The sequence below is a fragment of the Girardinichthys multiradiatus genome, chromosome 9, assembly GCF_021462225.1.
Source record: "Girardinichthys multiradiatus isolate DD_20200921_A chromosome 9, DD_fGirMul_XY1, whole genome shotgun sequence".
Classification (NCBI taxonomy): Eukaryota; Metazoa; Chordata; class Actinopteri; order Cyprinodontiformes; family Goodeidae; genus Girardinichthys; species Girardinichthys multiradiatus.
The window spans coordinates 21,336,391-21,354,267 of NC_061802.1; the positions used below are offsets into that span (position 1 = coordinate 21,336,391).

The 17,877-nt window shown below is 39.9% G+C and overlaps 1 protein-coding gene across 3 annotated transcripts in view; it reads right to left on the reverse strand.

Annotated features, from left to right (window-relative positions):
* The window catches only part of tsc22d2 (TSC22 domain family 2), a 35,617-nt gene extending 18,247 nt beyond the window's left edge, over window positions 1-17,370 (reverse strand). The window contains exons 1-2 of one of the 3 annotated variants that reach the window (XM_047375126.1): window positions 15,113-17,370; window positions 566-677 (exon numbers count right to left, since the gene is read on the reverse strand). In XM_047375126.1, coding sequence (XP_047231082.1) covers window positions 581-677; window positions 15,113-16,566 — 1,551 coding nt within the window. In that variant the 5' untranslated portion in view covers window positions 16,567-17,370 and the 3' untranslated portion in view covers window positions 566-580. Of the gene's footprint in view, window positions 1-565; window positions 678-15,112 lie in introns of those variants that run through there. The other 2 variants (XM_047375125.1, XM_047375127.1) reach the window with 2 other exon arrangements.
* Between the last annotated feature and the right edge of the window lie 507 nt (window positions 17,371-17,877).

The window sequence follows — 17,877 nt, forward strand, 5'->3', positions numbered from 1 at the left end:
TCAGCTGTGGGGCAAACATTCAAGCTGAGCTCCAGAGGAACACCAACTATCTGCCTCATTTCACTTCACAGGGCTCAATCGCGTATACTTACCCGGTTAAATAAAGGGTAGAATTGGTTCCTGAGGCATGACAGCGGCCTAGTGAACTTCGCCACACAGACGGGCAGCTCTGTTATTGTCAAAGCTCGTCAGCTGCTCTCCAACATCACTGGCCTGTCACATGCCAGTGACTCTGCCTGGGGTTAAGTGGGCAGGCCAGGCAAGTAATGAGCAAATACAGTAACTGCCAAGGAAAAGACAAGAAATGCGCTGCTTTACACTTTACAGTTTGAGAAAATGTTCAGATTACTGGCTCTGTTTATTAAGTGAATTGACTTAATCAGATTTTTGCAAATTAAATATACACGTCCATGAAGAATGTTACCGGCTGACGCAAATGTTTATCACAAGGCGTTGATCAAAGGTCTCCAAACTATGGCTTTAACAGCACAAGACTTTGCATATCATATCTAGCAGATTCCTGTGACAAATCACAGTTCACTCCTCTTACATACCAAACACATGCTGCACACTGGGTGTATCATGAGGGCATTACATTTACTGCCCCATGGTGAACTTTCCATGCTCCGAGTCTATGTGAGCTACAGGAGGTCAATGGAAAGGCTCTTTGTAGGGGTCTGTGTGAAAAATTCAAAACAAATATAATAATTCAGAAATGAGAACCAGACAATCATATTCATGAGTTCGGTCTTTAATGTCTGCAAAAGAAAAAACTAAGCAAGAGATAGACCTAGTGCTGGGGAGATAAATGCAGATTTTACCACTGGGCCAAAACGCTGAAAACTATATTTATTTGTACCCACCCACAATTAGGTAGGGGAAAATATGTAAGAGTTAGCCTTATTGTGACATAATGATATATTGTGATCAGAATTGCAATGATAATAATAATATATATGCTATATTTGATTTTAGCCATGGTCATATGAATGGAATTGCAACTTCTATTGTTTTGTTTTCCCTTTCTTGAATAACTGTTTTTCAGATGTAGACACAGTCTTGTTCTTGACAGGTAAAGATAATAAAGTCTGATCAGCACCCAAGCACTCATTGCAAATATATGGTAAGTATTTGTATGAAAATGTACCAAATGGCCTTAAAACTGCCTGAAACAGAGAAGAGCTGAAATGACCAGGACTAATTTAAAGGTTTTTTGCCATCCCTTTGTTAGAGAGGAAAATACGACATTTTGATACAATTTAAGTCCACATTGCTCATCCCTACTGTTTATATGTAGTGACCTTTTCCTAAATTGCTGCACTACAGGTATGATGTCATGGCTTACTGGAATGGTAATGTGTAGGTACGAAATGGGTATACTAATAGGCAAAGAGGCAAATTTAACCAGAGACTTTGCTACAGTTCTGAAGGTTTGAGTCTTATTTAATAAAATATATTTGGGGGTCATTAAATGACAGGTCATAGGTTCCTGAAAAATGGAGGAAGTGGAGCAACTCACTCCTTTTAAACTACCACCCCAAGTTCATTAGCTCCTGTTCACCCAGTGCAACACAATCTGATGGAGAGATACAAGTCACTTCATCTCAGTTGATCTCTGAATTCAGAAGGTTTACAGCAAAGAGCAGAAAAAAGTTAAATGAATAGACAGACAAATAATATAGAAGACCTATAAAAGAAAACACACAGACACACAGTATAACCAATCTACAGCATGCCAACACACACACACACAGGTGTCTGTTGCTCTTCATAACTTATAGAAACAGCATCCCAGGGACTATTTATGATCAAATGTTAGAAGTAAACTCTTTAAATCCTTCCGATTATTCACCACCTAACCAACACAGCAACAAAAAAGAAAAGACAAGCAGTCAATGATCTAATCCGTGTTTCATAAATAGCTTTTTTAATTCTTCAAATTTCCTCCCCCATCTTATAACAATCTGGCACCAATGATCCCAAAACGGACTTCTGGTTTGGACCCAAAGCTACAAGCATGCAACCCAACACACAGACTCGAAAAAGACGAAATAATTTAACTAAATAAAAATCACAGGACATAAGGAGAAATCAAATGACACACAATACATAATGCTATGTTCAGGTCCAGACTATATTAACGCTTATTCTGATTCTGATCAGCTGTTAAGTTTCTTCAACGATTATCTCGAGAGACCCTGAGGTCTAAAACTTGTTTCTGTTACAAATAAAGTTTTTTAGATCAATATAGAGCTAGAGTGTGCGGTATTTTAGATGTTTTTACATTCCCTTTGCCCTTCTGGTTTCCATATTTCATTTAAACGCAGAATGTTCTCAGAGCTCAAATATGCATCATGGACAGATGGAAAAAGGAAAGGAACCTGAAAACTAATGTATTCTTTCCATCCTTATCTAAACCTGATGAATACAACAAAATCCACATTTTCTGAAGACTTTAGGAACCCCTAGAAAATGAATGAAGACCTTAGTGAGCAGCTCAGTGATTAAATGCCAATGTGTTGCCCCTCCTGATCCCAACTGCTGGCTGCTTGGTGGGCTACATTCATTGACAAGCACAGGATGTGGTGGCTGAAATAGTTTCTATTGTTTGGTGGAAAGCTTTTTGGCTGACCTCGCTCCGGGCTAAAGCGAAGGCTGGCAAAGGGACAAAAAGACAACTGCAGAAAAAGTAGAGCTAAATATATAAAACCAACCAAAACACTTGGACTGATTTTTATTTAGGGTTTCCCAAAGCATACTGCAATTTTCCTTTTTTCTATTAAAAAAACTGGCTATTTTAGCAAACATTCACACCTTTCAGCTCTGTTTGTGAACATAACTGCAGATAGGAATGTTGCTGCATTATTTTAACAAGTTAAAACATAGTGGATGACTCAGATGTAAAATAAAGAGGCAGAACAGCGAAAAATATCAGCATAAACCAGTCATCCCACCTCTCTAAAGGGCTGTGCAGGAGGTCAGCTTGTGTTACGTTGATTAACTCCTTCTGATGCCGTTAAGCGACAAGTCCAACATCTATGAGGCTTTCAATTGTATGAAAAAGTCAAAATTCAATTTTCAACGCAATTAGTTTTTTTAGTTTACATGAAAACATACACATCAACCTAAAAGGCCTCACTGTTTTATGCAATGATGACGAGCCAGATCTGGTCCGGCAAAAATAAATGAATAAATAAAAGAGAGAAATGAACAATTTGTTTGACACCGCTGTTTGTCCCCAGCCACGATGACTCACGTCCGCTTCCTTTCAGAAACCTGCTCATTGTAAGGCACCGGAGGATGTGCAAGGACCTGCTGTGGTTCAACGCTGACGAGAGGAGACACTTTGGGCAAACTTGACTCGGCAAACGAAAGAGGAAGACGGGGGGGGCTGATAGAATACAAAAGCGGGCATCAAAGCACAAGAAGGAAACTGAGGTTCTTACAAAACTAGCACAGTTTTCAACTGCCTGCATGGATCCTGGATTCTCTTTAAAGAACATATCTTAGGAGGTTTTGACGGTCTTGATTTTCATTCAACCATTTTCTAGTCTTTATCTTCACTGAATAATAAAATATATTCAAACGTAATAAAATATTTTCCTATTCAAATACTTTTCCAAGAACACCAAGTTTTTCAGCTTCTAGTCTCCTGATAAATGATCACATGCCTCATTGGTTACAACACATTTAAGTGTTCCATCTTGGATTTCAACAAGTAAAATACAGTAGCTTACAGAAGACCTGGGTATCTCTTCATTTCTCTATATTTTGTATCCAGTGAGGCAGATTTTCTTATGATCTGATAAAGTGGTCTTAGGAAAAAAATTAGGCTTTCTGAAGGTTTTACAAAGTTTTCCTCTTGGTTTTGGACTCAGAGAAAGCTGGACAAGAGCAGGATAAAGATCTGTAGATATAGATATCTCCATCCATCCATCCATGGATGGATGTATAGATTGTCTGTATTGATTATACATGTATTATATATGTAACGATTTTGGACAGTATCGTTGATTTGGAGCTATTTGTTACATATGTCTTATTCTCCAGTCTCCAGTTTTTGGAAGTAGGCCAATTGATTTTAAACAAATCCTACTAAGAAGCCAAGTCACTGACTACTTTTAAACTTTGCAAAACAAGTACGTGTTGGCTTGCTGTGTGGAAACAGACAGTGATTGAGCGCCCAACTATCTATGTTTGGTCTGTGTACATAATCACACAGCACAGCAGCAAGGATATCTTTTTGCACCAGTAAAGGACGCCTGCTGGGTGAAAAGAGGCTTCTGAGAAGAAGTTATATGTAAGCAGCTCTTGAAATTAACTTTTCAACTGATACCACAACACACACACAGAGCCAGAAAACATATGAGGTGTCAGAAGCACCAGTGAGCCAGATTGGATGATGGGGCCCATTGAAAGCACAGAGAGAGGATGCATGATGACTCAAGTGCAGCTGCCTGCCATGCTTTCCACAGATCCTAATTACTCACAATGTAGACATACAGAACTTTGGAAGGGCCTAAAGCTCTGAAACCTTGATGTTCAGCCCTATTTGAGCCCAACTTAACACACAGCTCCATGTTTTCTAACAGCATCTGGTTGGCATTTTCAGAGTTAAAGAACATTTACGGTATATGCCACATACTTCCAGTCGACGCCATTTAATTCCTAAGGGCAAAACCCTGATATGTGGTCAGCCTTGAAAATCTTCCTCCGCTAAAAATGGCTGAATCACCTCGGCAACACAAAGTAAAATCTAAAACTTCTTCTTCACAGATCTTTGCTGCCATTTCCCAGAAGACAGCAACAAAGAAATTGACACATGGCTTTTGTGTAGAGTTTTCTGCAATTGTGGCATCCAACTCTTGCAAAGACAGTCTATTAACAGACTCTAAATAACCTTTCTCTTTTTCACTTCCTTAATCGTGTATCAGAATATCTGCTTTACAGTAAAGCAATGAGTAGGGGAGATGATTAAAAAAAAGAAAATCGGAAAAAAGGAAGTGGCCTTTGGAGGACCTTTGTTGACAAAAAAATACTAATTTTGGACAAGACAACTGTCTTTATCCCAGTAAGATCAATGGGATTCTGTCAAACCACCTAAAAAGGGAAGGTTTATGTTTGATTTTTTTCTTCTGCTTTGCACAGCTGAGCCAGCTGACAAGGATATGCTAATAAAGACGCAGATATGCAGGAGGTCTTCAGAAACAAACCTCCAAGATTTCTATCACATCAGCAACACGTTTTACATGTTGCTGAGGCAGAGATCTTATCACAGAATATTACATTTCGGACTATTTTGAAAACTATTTTGAGGAGTCATCAGTTTGAGTTGCACTGACCAAGTCTAAATATATTTTTAAAAATTACTTCAGTCCAAAGTTACTCTGCTCTGATAACACATCAGCACTGAACCAGGTCCCTGACTTTACTTTAGGTTTCAACAGATGAAGAAAATATACATCATTTCACAATAGAGAATTATGCTCAGTAGGATGTTGCTGGTTAAAACATAAATTTAATTCACATCTAAAACAACAGTAAATTCTGATTCGACTAGGGATGCACTGATAGGAACATTTTGGGGCAATATCGATACCCCATATAAATATTGATATGGCCAATAACCAATATTTACCCCCCGGCACAGACACACAAACGGCAACAGGATGGAAATAAACAATAGCTATTAGTATCGGTCCAGTTTTTCTTATGGGACTGATACCAATATGTTAAAAAACGACTGACTTGGGCCAATACCGATGTCAGTGCCGAGGATCTATATCAGTAGTGAAGGCTAAATCATTCAACTCTTTATGAAAACAGCATTTTCTGGGTGCTGTGGCTTCTTTCAGCTAGACCATGCAACTTGCCACAAAGCAAAGATGGTTCAAGAATGGTTTGAAAAGCACAACAATAAGTTTACAGCATTGGCCTGGCCTCCATAGCATTTGTGCTAAGCATCTGCAGGATGTGCTGGACAAACAAATCCAACCCATCGAGGCCCCACTTCAGGACTTACCAGGCTAAGAAGGATCAGCTGCTGATATCTTAGTACCAAATACCTCAACACACCTTCAGGTGTCTTAGGGAGTCCATGCCTTGACAGATCAGAGCTGTTTTGGCAGCAAAATCAGTACCAGTACACAATTAGGTGGGTGGTCATAATGTATTAGCTGATCAGTGGATAGTATTAGTAGGCAGAATTTGAATGCATGACACATTAAATATAATAGCCCACCAAATATTGCATTTAACCTGTCATTTATGATGCAATCCCCTAATGTGAATCAGTTCATTGTGCAGCTCTGAAGTCATCCTTGTTTTTCTCAACGTGCTGCCAACTTATTGAAACATCAATCAGTAATAATTTACCCTAATGTAAAACAATGTGCAATCTATTCAACAAATTTCTAATACAAAGTCTTTCCATCAAGATTCAGTTATTTTGGGCAGAGCGATTCGAATGTAGGACAAATCAGGTTTCTTTCTAACGCATTTAGTTTTAAGAAATTTTCTAAGTTGCCTTACTTTAATCTGAGAGCCAAATGTTTAAAATATCTTTTGAAAAATTTGTATGGACGTAGCACAACGTTTCAGCTCTGTGCAGCAATCTACTCCATGCAGCAAGCACAGACTGGTAATAGGAGCATGCCAAGAGATTGTCCTTCTGCTTGCAGAGCATCCTCATGAACACTTCATGTACAGCATCTACTTATAAGGAGGGTGTAACCTGCACTGCACTAAGAGCATTTTGGAAAGAGAACAAAGTCCAACATGTTGCACTTGCCATCCACCTCCTTCAGTCTGTAATGCAATCCCTAACTGATTGAATTACAGTTTTCCAGCGTCAACAAAGTTAGCCCTAGCGGGCAGCCAAAGGTGCAGTTGTTTACTCTACAGTAAAACTCTGAGAACATCTGGCTGAGTGTAGAAATACTTATTCAAATAGTTTTCCTTTACGTTTTATTCTCTTTGAAAGTTTAAAAAGAAGGAAAGGCATTGTATCGACTAGACGAGACATTTTGGTAAACCATCGAACAAAGAAAATACTGCCTTTGCCTTTAGCAAACATAAATACAAAGTTGAAAACCAGAAATATGCAATACAAGGGCAGTTCCAGGAGACATAATTAACACCAGCCAAATATGGTGAACTTATAATGCTGCTGATTGCTCAATGCCTAAACCCCACCACAAGTTTAAAGCCAAGTCCAAGTACAAGCGAAGGCTTCTAATGAAAAAGCTAGTTTGTTATTGACAAATAAAAAAAAAAAAGGAAAGACAATATTGTTAATAGAAAACTGACTACAGCACCACCAGCATTGAGAGTGAGGGGAAGAGAGTGTCAATAGATTCGAGGGACACATCGGAGGGAGGCAGGCGGGCATTACGCATAAATATATCTTATAACGCATTAAACAAAACAAAAAAAAACAGAGAGCAAAGTGTACCGGAGTTCCTTGTTTGTATGTACGAACATAGTAATAAAGCTGATTCTGATTATAGGCAGAGAAAACACTTCCACACTTTCTCTGGCATCTGGTATAAATGGGACCTAAACCTGTAGGAACGGTATGACAGAAAATCTTGGTAGCTTGGAAACTTTAGCGCACCTTGATACCGGTAACTGGCCCAAGGCTACAAGGGAAACACTTGCCTCTTACCAAACCTGACTCACCAAGTCATCCAATCCTCCAGAAGGTAGGATGAAGAGAGACAACCACTGAATGTGGGCACATTAACACAATAAGAGTTTTCCTCTAAAATCAAATGGTCATGTTTATGATGTTACAGCCAAAGAAATTCCCAAACAATTACTTCATCAATCAATGAAAGTGTTAATTGAAAACTTGAATTCATAAATTGGTGAACATTGAAATGAGCAAACATCCAAACAAAAAGGACCTAAATGAACTCTCTGGCTCTTCTGCAAACAGCGACCACATCTGCATTTCTTTCAAAAAGATCTGCTTAGATAAGAGTTACACTTTTTAATAATAACTGTTTTATTAGGAAACATAACACAAAGCAAATGAACTATTTCAGATAAATCTATTAATTACATTTTCTAAAGCAAAAACATCTGTGATATGGTAGTAATGTGCAACAACTTAAAAAAAATCTATCACTGAATGATGAATAAATCATCTCTGTAAATCATCATGAATCATCTCTGGCCAAAGCTTAAATATGATATATTGAAAAAAATCATTAAAAAAACCTGTCCCAGGTTTGCTAAACTGGGAGTAGTCATCGCTAAATGCAGGATGTTACAAAGAAAGAAAACTCCTTGCTTCAAACCACAATCTGATACTCAAGGTCGGAAATCCCTACAGACAGTACAGTACAGCACAGTATGTCCTTTTAAACAAATCTGCATTTGCTTCAAGTTTAGGGCAGAGCACTGACAAAAACAAATCACACGATGTCAGAAACTTTAAACCCAGCCCCTGGGCAACAGCATCAAAGTCGTGTCAATCCAACTCCGAAACACGCTTCTCACAGCGCTGTCAGATATTGCGAAATAGGTGCTACAAGTAGGCCAAAATGTTCCTTAACAGAGAGTAGAGCCAGTCATAGCAGCTGGACTGACAGCTGAAATAATACCTGTAACACACAAAGTAGTTAAAGGTTTACAATAAAGACAGCTGCTAAACTTCAACTAATCTTGCAATCAATCAAGTTCCTTTTCCAATTTTTTGTTACCAGCTGCTTTTAAGATTGGTGTCAGAGTTAAAACACCGCGTGTTTTATTGGCAGCAGCTGAATTAGTGTCCACCATTTTAAGAACTGGTCCTGAGGCAGCTAAACAAGAACAAATACAACAGATCACATCCACTTTGATATTTCAGTGACATTTGTGAGAACCCTTCGTAACAGTTTTCACAATCCAGCATCACAGACAGGGATTCTGATAAATCTGAAGAGGTTTGGCAACTGCTGGTTCATACGTTGACCCAAGTTCACTGACTCATTAATGAGAGAGGCAATAATTTCATCTACAGGCTTCTGACTGTACAGCAGCCTTATCAAGCTGATACATGTGCCTTTTTTCCATGAATTACACTATACTACTGCATTTACAAAGCTCTTTTTATTTTTACTCTGCGTCACCGTAGCTCATTCATAATATTCAAATAAAGGCAGAGTGGCCACCTATCAGCACTAATATCTGCCTAGGGGCCACCTTTATACAGGATAAAGAGCCTCAGTGGATTTCCAAGGCCTACAGAGTATATTAAGACTGGATTGTGAAGGCAATCATCATGCAATAATGTGTTTAGAGCTCAAAGAAAAATGTTTTTCTTTAATATTGCTATCCTGGGCCCCCATTATGCTGTATATAATTATTCTACCACATCCCACAACCAAATCACACTGTCATCAGCGTAATAAACCACCAAAACCTCACTGTTCAGGCTTTTGTACATGCTGAAAAACATTTAGGTGGAGGGACTCTCAAGGTCTATCAAAACAGGGAATCTATTGCATTACTAATGCACCCAATACCTCACCAAGCCCCTCCAAAACCTATCCATGTGTGAAGGGGCTCTAACCGACAACATACGACTGCTTCATAAACAGGAATCACAAGTTCAACAGGAAGTCCATGAATATGTCCTGTGGCATCACTACAAGTACAGGGGGTTTGATGCCAGCTTTATGTGCTTTGGTTTAAGTTTGAGCACTATTTGGTTAAATTTAGGTAATAATATGATTGATGCCAATTAAAGAAAAAATATCCCTCGGTTTAAAACGCATAGCTCAGTTACTGTTTAGCAAATACATTTTATTTATTATTCCCAAAAAACTGCCCCAAGTTCTTCAGCATGGATGCATCATCGGCACATTAGCCGTACTTACACGTGAGACGCAGTAATTTAAAAGAAATTTAAGCTGACAGGTGCGTGCAATTGTGCAAGCAATCTACCTGACAAACACAAAAGCATGATTTTCACGGGCTGCTACAACCCGGAACATGTCACACTTAAACTCACTGTAATTATTTTTTCCATCATCGTCGCTGGGGACACTTAGAACTTTAATCAAAGAAAAAGGTCACGAGATAACAATTAGTGAAAGTGCTTCAAGGAAAATAGCAGTACAGAGTTTTTTCAAGATGATCTGCAGAGAATTATGCTGGAAACCTGGTTTTAAAAGATTGACATACCTACAGTAAGATTAAAACTATTTTTATTCAAACAAGGACGTTGAAAATGAGACAGGGACTACAGGAAACTCACCCATTTTCTAGAAACAAAGAAACCATGGAAGGGTGGTGACCAACGACTCATCCAGGAGGTCATAGGAGAACAACATCTAAAGCGCTGCAGGGCTCTCCTCCTTCAGTTAAGGTCAGTATTTATCATAAAACAACCAGTTTATGAAGTGTTCAAAGGCCAAATCCACAGCAGACCAAAAGTTGGAAAGTGTGCACCTTGGTATATCTGGTGGAAAACTATCACATTTCTAAAAAAAAGAACACCGTATTATAAATCATGGTGCCGATGTTGTGATGTTCTTGGGCTGCTTTGCTTCTTTAGTACCTGGACGACTTGCCATAGTCGTTTTTAATGGCAGTAAGAGATGGCAACAACCAGTTATATTTAATAGGCAATGACTTTTTCACAAACATGTTGGTTTTGATAGATTTTTTCCCCCCTAAATAAATCAGAATTTGTTTAGTATCGATGGTCGTTTGATGATATGATTTGATGAAGTGTGGCATAGTAACAATTTGTTAGATGAACAGCTACTTTGCTCCCTTCTTCTCCATTAAATGACTAATAACTAGTCACATGATGTTGCTACTACATTACATTTATTCTGTTGTGTAACTCCGACACCACTATTGGTCCACTTGAGTAAATGTAATGCGCTATGAAGCAATAATTACCATTCCTGACTGAGGTAGTAAACCAAGGGGTGGTCTGTCCAGGGAAAAGGAATTACAGGGAAGGCCGAGTGCTCCGATTAATGGGAACCAATTTGTCCCTGGGGGAGCTTCATCATTCCACTTGGCAAAGATATGGCGTACGGAGCCCAAACCCAAACCATTTCAAGCTGCAGGGAAATCATTGTTATCTCACTGCTCCACCCCCACAGAGTCTTGTTCCACTTTGTGATTAACTCTGATTCAAAACAGAACAATGAAGCTTGGAGCAGATTCCTCAGGGAGACCGTGTTTGTACACAGAACAATGGTCCCGATGCCAAGAGCAGAAAATCTGAAAATCCGTGTCAAGTCATGTACGGGTGTGTAGTATGAAATATGTTTGGTCATCAAAAACATTTACAGGAAAGTTAGGAGTGAACAAGGCGCTTTAATTACACCAGAAAACAGTTCATTTTGTGGTTAGGGCTGCCAACTTGCCTTTGGGTTCCCAAACCTCTCTGGACATTTTGAGGTTTCAGATATGAAACTGTCTGAATTTCCTCTTAAGGAGCTAAAAGAATACTCTCTGCAACAGAGGCAGTAAAATAAAAGACATTTACTACACATATAGGAGGGGTAATTGGATGTTTTTAATGTCTGGGTTTAGACAGCTTATTAAAATCAAGCTCCTCCTCATTTTTTCTCCTAGTACAGTTGGAGATGTAAGCGATGATGAATCTTGGTCCAAGTTTCTTCACTTCCAGGGTAATAAAGAGTAGGGAAGATGGAGTATAATTGTCACCATCGCAAAAATACCTCCATGAAAAAAAGGATTAAATTCCATCAGAAACATTTATTCCCCTACTTTTCTTCACAGTTTAAATAACTACGATTATTTAGACGAAAAATGCAGAACCAAAGGTTTCGTGCTTGGCTTAAAGCTCGAAAGAAGAAAAAAATCGAAGTAGTCGCTATCAACTCAACCTGCATAAAGCCAGAGGCGAGATTCAGAATATTTAAAAATTGACTCTTTGGATTTAGTTTTACAAAAAGCCCAAAAAATTATTGAACGTGACGCAGCTTTAAAGGCATAGTTCAAGATTTTTTCACTGAGGGTCTTTAAAAGGGTTAGAAGCAGTTAATATGTTAGAGACAGTAGATCATTCTCTTTCGTCTTTTTTACTATAAATCCACATTAACTGGACCAGGTGGCTAACACTAGAAGCTAGTCCAAGAGGGGCCTAGAGCAAAACGGACCGCTGCAGTCTTCTTAAAAAAACCTCCACTGTCAAAAACACCATAGCAGCTTAACTGGACGCCATTTGAACCCAATTAATTTTAGTTTTAAACAGAAGCTGATGAATTGCTTTACTTAGGAAATGAAGGTCGGAGGCAGTGAGCCACCAAGGAGCCTTCTGTGTGAATTGTGTACTTCGAACACAACATATTACCCATTTCCAGCCAGAGTACCCATCAAACAGAAAAGTACCATGACGTTAAAGCCAAAACAGCATTCACTGAAACCTCTTCTGCTTTTTACACTGCTTTACTTCTATATCAGCAAGTTACTCTCACCTGAGAATTCCATTATTAGTAAGAGGAACACCATTGGTGGTGCCCAGCTTCACATCTCCATTTATAGAGAAAAAAATCATTGGTTTATGTGTATGAAATAACAGTTGCATATACAGACATCATGTTTAGGAAGTTAAAAATGTTTGAAGACTGTAGAAGTCCCCTTTTGGTTTACCCCCTCTTGACCTAGTTGTTAGCTTCAGCCTCTGAGTGAAATTTTTCTGGATTTATACTAAATGATGTTAAGAGAGTTCTATACTGCAGGAAAGATATTCATTGCTTATAAGCTTTTAAAAGAACCTCAATTCAAAAACCTCACCTTTAATCCTCTATAAAACAAAATCAACCTGCAATCAATCAACATAGGGCATTATGTTTCAGTGATCTAAAAGATTAACGGCATCAAATCGGTTATATATATATATATATATATATATATATATATGCTATGTTTTGTTAGCATGGCCTGAGCAAGTTACACAGGTTGGTCTGGACTTTTATGGCCAACTTATAAAACCGTAAGTGCATAGTTTTAAGTCAAGCTGATTTATGATCTCAGATAAAAACAGGGAGTTCTCAGGAAAGAAGGAAAACTCCTCAAAGCTGGAGTGCAAGTCCACATTGTGTTAGGCTTATGTTTCAAAGCTGACAGCTCTTACCAGGCCTTGAGTCAGAGAGCCAGAGCAGAAGGCAGCCAGCGTCCTGCTGGTTCAGTCTGGCCATGCCACTGCTGCTACGGAGCGGATTAGGTGCCAGCTATTGTTGCAGAAGCTGTGTGCTCGGTCTGGCCATCCTTTTCATCTCATCCGACATGCCCCATCCTGCTGCTAGGATCTCCAAAGTTCTCAACATACACCAATCAATTTCTCTGTCTTGCACGCATTTTTAAATACAAAACCTTACACAGATGAATGACTAAAAAAAAAAAAAAAAAAAAAAACGACATTAAGAGCTATTTCTGTTCAAAAACCTGGACCATTACACACAACAAAGTTTTCCAACCAATTATGATAAACCCAAACTGATGCTGCTTGGATAACGTCTTTATAAATAATAATTTACTTGGTGTTCTAAAGACTATGAAAAAAAATACAATTCAGCCTCCATAAACACAAATTAAATCCCGCAAACTGACCATTCATAACAAGTGCAACACGATGGGCACAGATAGACACCAAGGCCTACACAAGACTGACCGCGCACGTGTCTGAACGCTAGCCCCCATTTTAGGTTATTCTTGGCTCAAGCATCACTTGGGCAGCAGCCATGCTCGCAGCCACAGTGTTGCAACATCTCAGCTCAAGCTCCAAACAGTCCTAAATAGAGTGTGTACATTACCAGAGTGCTATAGGAGAGTGTGTATTTATAAGGTTTAAAGTTAGGAGGTTGGGAAAGTGGCCCACAGCAAATACACTGGCCGTCTTTCCCCAAACAGAGCAGAGAATAGAAGCCCACCTCTATTCGATTGCTCCTTTCTTCAATCTCCCACAGCTGGTCTTGTTTTTTTTTATATACAGGGGCTTTTTTAATACCCAGAAACCACCGAAATGAACTGACAAAGGTGTTTAAAGAGACAAATTACTATCCCATTTAAGCATAAAACCTGCTAAAATTAACCCTCACGCTCTTTCTACGGTTTAAATGCATTTCAATGAGATACCAAAGAAAGTGTCCAGAGTAAAGCTGCTCTACCCCTCCCCCGCTTGTTGCAGTGTACTACCAGTCAGCTGGCTGAAAGTAGGTTGCTGACTGTTGTTTCTATTTACTGACAAGAAAGACAAATTCAGCTGCTTGGAAAGAAATAATTCAGGTCACAAAAGACACACATTCAAGGCCTAAGTTGTTAAAAATTAAAGCAGGCAAACTATGAGCTGCAAGTCCGTCAATCAGCCAATACCCGAGCCAGACCCGAGCTAGACTAATTACGCAGCTGATATCAGCTCGCTAGCCCTCCGCTGTTATTCTGTAGAGCCAAACAGCAAAAAGGTATAATATCCTGCTAATAGAGCATTTACAAACTACTAATATATTTAGTACATTTATATTTAAAACTTAAATCAGTGTATTAAAATCAAAACATGAATAACTACATGTTATAGATACATTTTTATCACTGTAATAATCCAAGTGATACTGTTTCATCAGTAGTAGGAATATTTGCTGCGCTATTAGTTTTAAAAGTTACACATTTTAGTTTTAAATTTTGTGTAATTACCAATTTAATTTCCTTTTGGGATGAATAAAGTATTTTGGAATTGAATTTTGAATTGAATGATCCTGTCGTATTTTTACTCGAACTTATCATACCATGAGAGAATCTCATACTGGCCCATGCTTAATTCAGTATTGTTTAAAATGCCCATTATTGACTAAATATTGCAGTAATAAAGTGTCTAATATGAGCAATGTTGAAGAATGAGGCATTTTCCACAGTATTCCGTGTATCCACACTGCTATAGAGTAAAACAGGAACATTTAGCCGAAGAGCAACCTTCCGGGTACATACATAATACTTTAATCTATTTATAACAAGTTCGAGTGGTATTTATTTTCTCCTGACACACGAGGATAGAGGCATGCTGTATTACTAATTGCCTACAGGGAAAAAACTGATGATTGACATGGAAAATAAACTATCAACTGGCTTTAGAACCTCTTACCCGTCTCCATCCTCATTCATTGTAATCTGGATGCCAAAAAAGCTGTTGACAGAAGGACTGGACAAGCTGAGACCCTCGCCGATGGGAGACTTTACGTAGTCATTCGCTGGCCCCGCACCGACGCTTTGCATAGACAGGGCTTCGCCCACCTGCCTACCGTCCTCTGCCGGGTTAATGACTCCTCCGTATGCTCCCTGAAGCTGGATGAGTTCTGCTGCCTGACTCGACACACCCGTAGGCATGCTGGTTGTACTTGGCACTGTGGCAGGCACGTTCTGGCCAACGCTGTGGATAGAGAGGGCGGTTGCGGAGGGTGCAGGGACGCTGCCCGGTCCACCTGAAGGCTGCTGTTGTGTGCTCCCTGAAATGAGGAGGGGCATGACTGATGCATTGCCCATCTGTTGCATGAAGCCCGGGGTTGACCCCGCATCTCCCCCCAGCCCTTGTGCTCCTGGACTTGAAAGGGTAAACTGAGGTGATGATACCTGACTGGTGGAACCTATGGAAGAGGATGTCATAGTAATGTTCTGGGTGCTTGACCCAAAGTGTTGCTGACTGACAAGAGGAGAATAGACAAACTGCTGTGGATGTGAAGCAGGAGTTATAATGGCACCATGGTGCCCACCATTGAGGCTGTCAGGTAAGAAGGTCTGGGGGTTGACCTGAGCCTGGTTGGTCTGCTGTGATGCTGTGGCTGCATACCCTGTGGGCTGGAAGGCACTTGCTCCACTCTCAATCTGAGGAGACAAACCGTAGCCCTGTTGCAGGGACTCGGAAGCTTGAGAGCGGGTGTGGTGTCCAGTGGAAACAGAGTAGCCACTATCTGTGTGGTTCTCCGGGGCCTGTGCAAGAAAAGCACTGCTACCGACAATAGAATTGCAAGTAGCACCTAACCCACTGTCTCTGTCCACACTTTGATCAAGGGATGGAGAGGACTTTAAGCTGTCCACAGTCCGATGAACTCCTGAATCGGATTCTCTATCATAGAACTCAGTACAAGTCCACCTGCCCCGTCTGAAGGGCTCTCCATTACTATGATCTAGTTTAATTACCCTAAATCGAGAACTAGAACTGCTGCTAGGAACTGTGTGGGTCATATTGGTAATAACAGTGGGAGCAATGGTTACCATATTGGAGCTGGGAACAAAAGGCACAGTCCCCCCTACATTGTGCGGGGTATTACGACCACTGGATGTCGATTTAATTGAGATCCCACCCTTGACGGGACTTGTAATAGGCAGCTGGCCCTCCTGACACTCCCCGACGTTGTTCAAAGTTTCCTCTGATGAGCTCCGGTCGCACACCCCCGCATCGACCCGATCAAATATCTCCGAAGACCTGAGCTCAGTCCCGGGTTCCTCCGGATCGTCCACCCGCTTGCTGCCGTCCACCTCAGCCTGAGTTACACTCGTAATCTCGAAGCAACTCTTCTTCTTTCCTGTTATTTTCGACATTGTTAGCGTTTCTGGCTGCCCAGAGGAAACGAAGTACCGCACCAACGTGTTGCGAAGCAGTTCACTGCTGAGCGATGGGATAAAGACACGTACCGTCACAGCACATTTCCCCAGAGTTCATCCTTCTATCTGCTGTTTAGTAAAAGTGTAAAAACCCCAAGGCCGGACCCCGAAAAATTGGATCGGCCTCCCTTATATCCGGGCAGCGGAGTAGTAAAAAGGCCTTTGTCAAACTTCTGTGTGAGCAATAGCCACCGGTACTTTAGTCTGAGGCGGAACCAGCCTCTCAGCAGTTCAAGTATTTCTCACCAATTAGCCAAGATAGCTGCTGTGGGCTAGTTTTCCCTGCCTCTGTGGAAGCATATGCGCCATCGCGATGTAAACAACCTCAGCCACGGTTTCAAAAATTAACAAACAATCCACCAAGAGACAAAAAGGGAGAGATTCTCAAAGTTTCTCCGGAACGTTTGTCTCTCTTCGTGAGAGCCGCTCCGTCTCTGGCAGGCAGCTGATAGAAAGCAGCTTATTTCCCCCGCAACGGTGCTGAGCTAACGGACAGCTAACTGCTCCTGACTGCCGCTCAACTGCTCCGCAAGATGCCAAGAACCGAGAGGATCACGGGATGGGAGCTCAAGCCCGTCCTCTGTTACCTCCAACAACTTCATTCAGGCATAAACTGCCCCAGAAACACAAAGTGTGGACGCCCACCATTGAGCTGGAGCTCCAAGAAATTGCGAAATTAAGTTTAAATGGCTTAAAAGTTAAAAATGCAATGTCGTCACGTCCGGTGAGCGTCACACCCGGTAGTCAGAAAGGACTTAAAAGAAAATAAAAAGAAAATAACCTTTAATAACAATTTTAAAAATGTATTTTTTTCAGTAAAGTTATGTAGAAATAAATACCAAAACAGAAAACAATGCATGAAAAGAAACGAAATATCTGTATTACTGAAAAACATATTTGTTTTTCAAATAAAATGAAAAAAATCCAAAACAAAAGCAATGCTTCGGTTCATTTCTTTTTATGAAAAGCATCGCTGCTTTGTACCTCGGCTCATTTTACACTGTAAAATGGGTTTTTACCTAGATGTGATCATGTACAACAAAAATCTAAATAGTCTATGATACAGTTATTTATGAGTTAACTACAAAACAAATGATAAATGAACATAATGAAAATGTAGCTGCTATGTATTATTTCATAAATATTTCCACATCAGAAATATACCTAACAATGCATGTACATGATTTCCACACCATTTGCTAATGTGTAAGGCTTGAATATATACACACATATATATATATATATATG